General features: G+C 54.1%; 2 protein-coding genes across 2 annotated transcripts; one reads left to right on the top strand and one right to left on the bottom strand.

The window, feature by feature from the left end:
* Positions 1-1829: 1829 nt before the first annotated feature.
* On the top strand, positions 1830-3509 carry OAZ1 (ornithine decarboxylase antizyme 1; the record flags this gene model as incomplete). The annotated part of the gene is given in 5 exon segments (XM_010155322.1): positions 1830-1887; positions 1889-1975; positions 2100-2272; positions 2777-2862; positions 2994-3509. Coding segments are annotated over 5 exon segments (535 nt in total), but the record flags the coding sequence as incomplete, so codon positions are not given.
* A 2986-nt stretch (positions 3510-6495) lies between these two features.
* On the bottom strand, positions 6496-9154 carry LOC104512360 (chromosome unknown open reading frame, human C19orf35). The gene is given in 5 exon segments (XM_010155311.1): positions 6496-7491; positions 8347-8556; positions 8799-8838; positions 8840-8984; positions 9088-9154. Coding segments are annotated over 5 exon segments (1458 nt in total).
* Between the last annotated feature and the right edge of the window lie 228 nt (positions 9155-9382).

The following is a 9382-nucleotide window of genomic DNA, read 5'->3' as shown; positions in this document are numbered from 1 at the left end:
GGCTGAAGGGCGCTTGGAGACCGCAGCCAGGCTGGGGGCAGGGCCCGCAGCTGCCTTCTTCCTGCCGGGGAAAAATCGTCGCGATTAGGCGAAGATGGGAAAGGATGGAAGCTGTTATCCCCTTACGTAATCGTAGATATTCTTGAAAACTAATCGAGAGTGCTGAGCCTGAAGTGGAACCTAAGAGCCGGTAGTGTGAAACTCGACCAAAAGATTAAACCATCCCGACAGATGCTGGGAAGAAAATACCTGGATCAGGATGACGGGTGTAGGTTGATGGGGGCTTAGGGCATCAGTCTGCCTTCCATAAAGGCAGCCATGATTAACTACCTACTCTTTTTAGAAGTGGTAGGAGGTTTTTTTAGAGAACCATATTTTTACTTGTCTGCTGTTTAAAGATTATTTTTTTTTTTCCGCAAGAGGAGTAGGCGCAAGCGAACATCGCTCTTAAATCTCTCCTGGATTGCAAAGTCTAGGCAGCCCTTATTATGCACCGCCTTTCATTGGGCAGAAGGTGAAATTGTGTAAAGGATTACCACTGCACACTCCTGAACAGGGTGCTTAGAGGCTTATTTGTAAGGGTAGCTAGGAATGCGTAGCTCTGTCATTCTGGGATAAGTATCTAATTCTAGTACGAAAGAAAAGTCTCTCTTTCAAAGAGCCTAAAATAATGGATTGAGCACATTTAATTGAGAGCGCACAGATCCATTGCTTTTTTAATAAAACTTCACAATTGCTGTGCTTACTAATGCCTTCCAGCATAGAATATTTGACCTGTATGGCCATTCGGTGCCTTTCTAATATGGATTATTCATCACAGTTTTAAGCTCATTAAAAAAATCGAGCTCGTGCGAACCGTGCAAAATGGTGGATTATTTTGTACATGTTTATGCTGATTTGCAAATGGCTGCTGGCACTCACAGACAGGACGATTGTGAAAATTTCCCTAAGGGCCTCGATTGCTGCATCTGCTGAGATGACGCAACTCAAGAGTGAGCCTGCAGGGTGAAGGATGGTGCAGAGGGAGGGGCCAGGCAGCACAGCGTTTGCTTTTCCTACAGTAGCAGGCTTATTCGGTTAAGCAGGCTTATGTGGATGGGGTGAAACTTAGCGTGCATATCAGAAACAGGTTTCCTATCTTAAAAGGATACCATCGTGATGCTGTGAACCGAGCAGCGCAGAATTGCTCGGAAGAATTCGGTAGATAGGCTCATAGGTTTTCAAATCCTCAGGTGTGGTCTCGCCACTGGAGATTTTGCTTGTGAGCATGGTAAAACCATGATGAGGTGGTGACATCTATGAGACTGTTTCATGTGATTTTTCTGACCTCAAGCCAAGAGTGCTGATGTCAAGGTAACCAGGGCTGTGTATCGCAGAGAAGAGTGGTCCCTGGCGTGCTGGGCCAGGATAGTCTGGATGACTTAGGAGAGAGAGGATGGAGGAGAAAATGGGATCTTTCACATAGAATAGCAGAATGGTTCTTCTCTTGGTCAGGTCAGGCATACTGCTGTCTTGGTACAGAAATACACTTTGCTCACTTCAAGCTTGAGGGTGTTTTCATCTCCCAGTTAGTCTTGCCCTCAAAATACTGCAGTAGTAGCTTTCTGGGTGCAAGGCAGTGTTCCTGTCCCTGGTCTGGAGCTTCCTTTGTCCTGCCCCTTGCTTAGGTAGCCGTGGGAGGAGTGCTCTGGGCCAAGGTTTGTTTGGGTTTTGGGTTGTTTTTTTTTTTTTTTTTAAAAATCTTGCCATCTGATCACTGTTTACCCTTGAATTCACAGGGCTTTGTTGATTGCTGCCTGTTGGTGCCTCTAACTGCGACACCTTTCTAGTTCCAGGGTTCCCTTCAATTGCTGTAGTAACCTGGGTCCGGGGCCTCGGTGGTGCTCCTGATGTCCCTCACCCACCCCTGAAGATCCCAGGTGGGCGAGGGAATAGTCAGAGGGATCACAATCTTTCAGCTAATTTATTTTATTCGGTGAGTATGAGTAAGCAGCTTGCTGTGGTGAGCTGGAATGTGTTTTTTGCCTCAAGCCTATTAATGGGAGTTATCCCTTTTCCACACGGACGTGGCGATAACTTTGCACGTGTTGCTGCTGCAGGATAATCGGCTGAATGTAACAGAAGAACTAACATCTAACAACAGGACAAGAATTCTGAATGTCCAGTCAAGGCTTACAGATGCCAAACACATTAGTTGGAGAGCAGTGCTGAACAACAACCACCTCTACATAGAAATTCCCAGTGGTGCTCTGCCTGAAGGGAGCAAAGACAGGTGGGTACAGGGAAATGCAGCTGTGGCTTAAATTGCCTCTGACTTGAAGGCCGGTCTGTGGGGTGGCGTAACCCTTCGCTCTTGATGTTCACGTCTGTTCTGAAAGCTGAAGTCTAATGGTGGTGCTTGACGCTCGCTTACAAGAGGCTGTGACTAGGTGATCCTGGCTTGAGGGCTGCTTCTACCTGGTTTGTCAGGCAGAACCGCCCCAAAGGTCTGTGATTCCAGGCTGTGTTCCCAGGTACCGGCTCCCTGTATCCGCTGAAAGCACCAGCCTGGCTCTGGGGCTGTCACTGCAGTTCTCCCTTCAGCTGCCGCAGAAGAGCAGGCTTTCTGTCACTGAAAACTCAGATTTCTGCCCTCAGGTTTAACCTGGGGCTTGGGGATCTCCTGTTGGTGGGAGTCTCCAGCCACTTGCCTCCTGTGCCTGCAAGTTTGTGTGCAGATGGGCTCACAGGGCCTTGTGAACTCATGTGCGTTGAACACCTTGTATTTGTCTTGTAGTTTTGCAGTTCTTCTGGAGTTTGCTGAGGAACAGCTTCGAGTTGATCATGTGTTCATTTGTTTCCACAAGAACAGAGACGATAGAGGTGGGTGTTAACTCCTAGCACTGTCTCCAGCTGCGATTGTGGTACTTGAAGTTGCTTTTGGTGGATGCTTAAGGAGTTGCACAGTATCAGATGGATGAAACGTGTTTTCTCCCTTTTTTTTTCCCCCCTAGCTGCATTGCTCCGTACTTTCAGCTTTTTGGGCTTTGAGATTGTGAGACCAGGGCATCCCCTTGTCCCCAAGAGACCAGATGCTTGCTTCATGGCCTACACATTTGAGAGAGACTCATCAGAAGAAGACTAGATTGCAATGTTTGCCTCTTAGAGCTTTCTTGTTGTCTATAAAGATGATTCTGTAGAAATTTTGTCAACATCTGTTACAGTGTGTGTAACTCTGCACGAAACGTTGTGACCAACTGCTCTGGTGGCGAGATGTTGAAAATTTCAGACTCCACATCTTTTTCTGGATTTGTGCGCATGTTGTGGTTGTGCAAATAAATGCTCCCTCCAAATTAGCAGTATATTCCTTGAAGTTTAATATTGTGTTTGTGATACTGAAGTATTTGCTTTAATTCTAAATAAAAATTTATATTTTACTTTTTATTGCTGGTTTAAGCTGTTTAAGACTTGCACTCTGCAGAGATGGTTCTGGAGCTGCCCCAGCCGTTAGCGCTGTTGGTACGGCAAGGGGGTGATGGTCTTTGCTTGGCTGGAACTCCCGGCTGGGGTCTGCTAGGCCTTGGAATAATCTGGCAGTCCTGCACAAGCCTACTTTTAGTGAAGTAATGAGCAGGTTCTCCATTTCCACTGGTAATTAGCATCACTGCGGCCCTGCTCAGTGTGTTTCATAGGGTCTTCAGGGTGGGGGTTAGTTGGAAGGTCACAAGTGGAATGCTGAGACAGCTCACGACTGCCTGGAGCTTGGAGTGCCTTGGCGTGCCAGCTGCAGCTTTGATACCCGTGTCGGTTGCTGGTAACAGCGAGGGCTTACACGGGCGTGTTAAACACCAGAGTGTTTAAGCGTGGGAGTGGCTCCGTGAGTTCCGTCACCAAGCGAGGCTGGTGGCACCTCTAGCTCAGTGCTGTCACTGAGGCTGGGCAGCCTGCAGAACACCCTTGGGGAGACAGGTTGTGGCTGGAGTGTTAGGAGAAGGGGGTGTTGTCCAGCCGTGCCTGTTGTGGGGGTCTGCAGACACTTGTTCGTGTTCAGGGTGCTGAGGAGAAGGGGAAGTGGCTGTTGGTGTAGTGCTGGAATTCACGTGAACTGAGGTTGCAGCCAAGTCTCCGAAGGGCTGTGCTTTAAATCACTGTATCCCCGGGGTTTTTTTCAGTACTTCGCACTGGTCTGAACAAGCTTTGGAGGCTGGTTTGGACCTAATGAACCATTTTTCCTCTGTAAAACCTTGTAGCAGTGGAGCCCTGGGATGGGCTGGTTCACCGGGTGGTCACTCTGTGAGTCAGTGTGGATAGGAGCGTGTGCTCGGCGAGGACCTGCCATCCCCACTGGGTGACCCTGCACGCTGCGAGATGTGTGCAGGTGAGGGTGCCTGAGGACTGCTCCCCAGGCAGATGTTCTGTGCTCAGCAGGGCTGGAATCAGGTGCAATAAATACACCAAAATGCAATCCCTGACATGCCCTTCTCGGAGATGCACCAGGGTGCAGATCCCGTGATGGATGTTCTTGATGACCCGTTTAATTGGCTTCAGGTATTTCTACCAGCCCCTCGCTAAGGCTGCCCCGGTCTGGGCTCTGCTCTGCTCCCCGGGTGTCACCTCTGCGGGGGCCACGGCTCCTGCCTGCGCTGCCGCCTGCCGAGTGCGAGGGGTCACCTTCCCACAGGTCTTGCTGATATTTTTTGTGGCCGTACAATCGTGATCTTCCTGCGGGTGTTCCGGAGAGCTGTGAACCTGCTGTGCTCGGCGTGCCAAAGGCCAGCGAAGAGGAGGTGGGCATGAGCGGGGAGAGGGTGTTCCTCCTTTATTCAACAGCCTGGTGAAGGTCTGAAGTTCATATGCTGATTCCCTTTGTTTTTAAAAACCATGAGCAGGTTTTGTCTTTCTTTTTCCAGGATCAGATGCCCAAGGCGGCCTTGGGTGAGCTGCTGCCGTGCCGCGGGCTTTACTGCCACCTGGTAGCCATGCGAGATACTACAGGAGAGGTGTTGGGGACTGCAGGGCAGGGGCTCACCCAGGACAATTCCTGCTTGGTTTTGGCCCAAAAGCCCGTACGGAAATTTAGACAACTTTTCTGTGGACCAGCTGTGCTTGGGTGGTGACTGCGTCAGGGTTCGTGTAGCCAGGGAGCTTGTTGTGTCGCTCATCCAGCCTTGGCAGGGAGGCCGCGCTGCGGTGTTTGGGTGCTGCTCTGGGAGGGAATGGTCCCTCCACCTTGCACAGAGGGGCTGGGGTGTCGGCTGGGTGTTTGGCCCCACTGCAGCCCAGATGCCAACGCTCAGCGGGCAGGGCAGGAGGCAGAAACCCACCGACCGGGGAGCTGGGAGCCTGCTGCTCTGTGGTTTCATCTTGGGGTGGGGTCACAGCCCTGGTTTACCAGGCATTACTTTGAGTTCAGGGGCTCCTCCCCGATCCAGCCCTGGTGACTGCCTGATGTGCCACTGCCCATGTCCACGGGCACGCTGGGGCTGCCCCGGCGGTAGCTACGGGGAAGCTGAGGAAGGTCTGTCCTGCTGTGTGCACAGCCCGCGGAGGCTGCTCCTGCTCCTGTCAGCTGATAGATGCGAATGCATTAATAATGAGTTACTTCCTAATAGTATAAATGACCTGATCTGGGCTTTGCGTGGCCTTCGCCAGCCATCCTTTCCCACACAGCCTTCGGGACCAGGGTGCAGATCCCGTCTGGTGCTGCGTGTTTTATACCGAGCAGCAGATGCAACGGCCCTGCCTTGGTGCAGCCAGAGACCGACCCTGCAGCCTGGTCCCCGGGCCCAGCAGCCGTAAACTGGCGCAATCTATTCACTAGACTCCATCCAGGCTGTTCTGGCTAATCACCACCAGGCAGTGAAGGTTGGCTTTGTGTTCTCCCTGGATACATCGCTGGGGTGTGTAATGCTGTCAAAGAAGCACATAAAGGCCTAGTATTTTAAGAGGCTCAGCTCTGGGTTTTATTGAACCTGCGTGACTGTTGCATTTCCCCCTTTAAAATGTCGTTCGTATTTGTGACTATGCCACAGAGGGTTTCTAAGAAGAGCAGGCTGTAGGAGGGGGTGTATTTCTCCTTTGCCACTGGCGCATTAAGGTGAGGTGTAATGTGGGGCTTTGCATTGGTGTTTAAAACAGCAAAAGCCTCCTGGCCGCAGGAGGGGTCTGAGGGGGTTTGTGCAAAGTCTGAGCCCTGTAAAGTTTACTCGGGAGAATCAGCCGCTAAATGGGCACTTGATCCTGCAGCTTCCATCCAGCTGTTTTTCCAGAGATGCTCGGATGAACTGGACTCACAGCAGCAAACAAAAATTGGCTGAAGGTGTAAAAACACACCCTGCGTTGTGGGAGCCACGGGTGGGAGTGGGGTCCCAGATCCATCATTCATGTGCTGTGGGGGAAGTGGGTTTGGGTTTGCGCACGGAGCTTTCCCAGCCAGGACCAGCTTCATTTGGCCAGCTCCCCATGGGCTCTTGGCTGTGGGGAGAACTTTTGGGAGGGCTGAACTTCAGCTTGCCCTTAGGGAGTGTAGAGAGCCTGGGTCACTTGGTAAAGCGTTTGTTCCGTGACCTCCTTGAAGTACTGGCAGCACAGCCACTCCTCGAGGCTGAGGCTCGCCCCTTCCCCAGCCGAATTCTCTGCAAACTTCAGGAGCAGCAGAGCCCTCTTCACCTCCACCCAGCTCCGGAGCAGAGTGAGGGTCTTCTTGCTCCTGGCGAAGAGCTCCTGGCGAGGCCCCCAGAGCAGGACCTGCAGGATGCTCTTTGCCTGCTCGATGGAGACCCTCTTGCCGGGATCTCTGTGGAGAAGCAGCATGGCCAGACGCTTGAGTCCCGTGGAATAGATGGAGAGGGAGGACATTTCAGGAAGTCTATTGCTTCGGAACCCCAGGGCGTCTTCCAGAGTGATATCCGCGTGCAAGATGTAATAGATCAGCATGCCTACGTTCAGCTCATCTGTCACCGGGGAGGGCAGTGCAGCAAGCCCCTCGGTCCAGTCCTGCTCTTGGCTGGTAGAACAAGGTCTTCCCTTGTCTTTAACCTTGAAGAAACTGCTGATGAGCAGCCTTGGAAGGGCCAGGGACGCCTCCTTGCCTTGCAGGCTCTGGGGAGGACAAGGGCACCGCACCAGCAGCAGGTTCTCAGGGCAGAGGTCCCCCTGCCCCACATTCTGCACCCGGAGGTGCTCCAGCCCCATGCACACCTGCAGCAGGAGGAGGCAAGCCAGGCGTTCGTAGTGCCCGGGGCTGGTCCTATGCAAACCTTGGGATCCTTTCACAAAGCCTGCCAGGGTCTGATAGGGAACCTCAGGAGAAATAAGGGTCTGCAGGACAGGGCGGGTGGCAAGATGAGCTGGCTCCTCTCTGGAAGGGGACCGACTCTGCTCCCCAGGGCTTCCCGGGAGCACGAGCTCCCAAGGGAGGTGGTCCGTGAAGCGGCTGATCAGGCGCTGGATGCTGCAGTGCGTTCCGAGGGAGCTCTGCATCCCCAGGCTGGCACAGCCTGGCTTGAGGACCTGCAAGGAGAGACAGGGCATGGCCAGGCTGTGTGAGAATCAGCCCTGGTCAGACCCACGCACAGTGCTGGGCTCCCCTCACACCCGCCGAACCCACTGGTGCCTGCTGGAATGGCTTTGAGCCAAAAATGAGAATGGGGAGGAGGTGTAACACTCAGGCAAGCTGCAAAGGTTGGGCCTACAAGGGTGCTGGGAGAGGACTTTTTACAAGGGCCTGTAGTGATAGGACAAGGGGTAATGGGTACAAATTGAAATCAGGGAGGTTTAGATTAGATATCAGGAAGAAATTCTTCACAGAGAGGGTGGGGAGGCACTGGAACAGGTTGCCCAGAGATGTTGTGGATGCCCCATCCCTGGAAGTGTCCAAGGTCAGGCTGGATGAGGCTTGGAGCAACCTGGTCTAGTGGAAGGTGTCCCCGCCCATGGCAGGGGGTTGGAACTAGATGATCTTTAAGGTCCCTTCCAACCCAAACCATTCTATGATTCTATGATTAAAGCTGCTTTGATGGGTCTCATCCTGCACTGCCTGAGCAGCCAGCTCTGCTCCAGTCTCTACTCTGCATCCCTTGGCCTCTTGAAACCATTTGCCAGGGCACCTTCCCTAGCAGTGCCATTTCCCTTGACGTGTCCTTTGGACCCGTTGCCCTCGCCGCCCTGGCCCACGCCAGCAGCATTGTGTCATTTAGCAAATGCAGAAGTAGGGGCAGAAAGGGGAACTGCCTGCGTGAGGTGGGGGGGGTTCAGCGTAAAAACCAATGCTCCCAGTTCGTGCTTGCCTGTAGCCCTGCAGCCCCCCTATGCCCCCGGAGCCAACTCCAGCAGTGCCCAAGGCATTTTCCCCAATTCCCTGCTTACCTTGGCTGCAAACACCAGCTGGGTTTGCCCAAAAGTGAAGCCCACACGGTAATACCAAGCGTCTCCGCTTTCGCAGCATGGCTCCCGGTCCAGGATGCTGAGCGCTGCCCATCTCTTCCCCACCAGCTCTGCCTCCAGGAGCTGCTGCCGGTCCTCTGGCCCCATGAGCTCCTCCTGGATGCGAGCCGAGAGCCGGGCCAGGGCGGCCACCTGGCACGCCAACAGCACCCCACACACCCCGGCTGGGCTCTCCAGGGGCTGCGGGAGCTGCCCCAGCTCCCCATCCACCGTCCCAAACGTCAGCTCTGCTGGGCTGGGCGGTGGGACTTTCTGTGGGCTCCTCCAGGCCGCTGGTTCCCCCAGGCTTTGGGACTTGGTCAGGGGCTTCTTAGGTCCCCAGGAGGGTCTGTCACATGGGGAATGGAGTGGTGGGATGTTGTAGAGGATGCTACCGGCCCATGGTGTGGGGTCACCCTGACAGTGCCGGGATGGCCCCTGTTCCGGGAGGGATTCCGCTCGCTGGAGGTGCTTTTTTGGCAATGGGGGAGGCCGGGGGTCCCGGTCAGGCTGACAAGGGGGTCTTCCAGCTCCTTCCCCTCGGCTAGCTTTGCGGGGGACGAGGTGGGCGCGCAGTTCTCCTGGGGAGGGAGGAACAGACATGGCAGGGGTAAGACTTCCCGGGGCAGGGGGAAGGGAAGAACATGGGAGAAGAGGCAGTACAGGGCTCAGGGCATCACTCACCCACGTTGCTGTAGATGAGGGCCGAGTCGGGAGGCCGAGGCGGGCAGCCCCCTGGGGTGTCCGGCATGGGGGTGGGTGGTCCAAGGGCACCCAGGTCCAGGCTGCTGCTGCGGGCGTGCACGCTGCCCCACGCCTGCACATTAGCCCTGAATGGAGCCTGGAGTCAGTGCTTGGCCACCCCTCCCCCGGGGAGGGGGGATTGTGGCTCATTTTGGTGCTGTCTCAGGGGAAGAATGAGGAGAAAGGGGAAGCAGTGGCTTTGGGAGGCCCGGGGGGGTGGTTTTTGGGGCACCGA

This window comes from Eurypyga helias, unplaced genomic scaffold (assembly GCF_000690775.1).
Source record: "Eurypyga helias isolate BGI_N326 unplaced genomic scaffold, ASM69077v1 scaffold43160, whole genome shotgun sequence".
Classification (NCBI taxonomy): Eukaryota; Metazoa; Chordata; class Aves; order Eurypygiformes; family Eurypygidae; genus Eurypyga; species Eurypyga helias.
The sequence above is the reverse complement of the archived record's forward strand: the minus strand, read 5'-3'. Positions and strand labels throughout refer to the sequence as shown.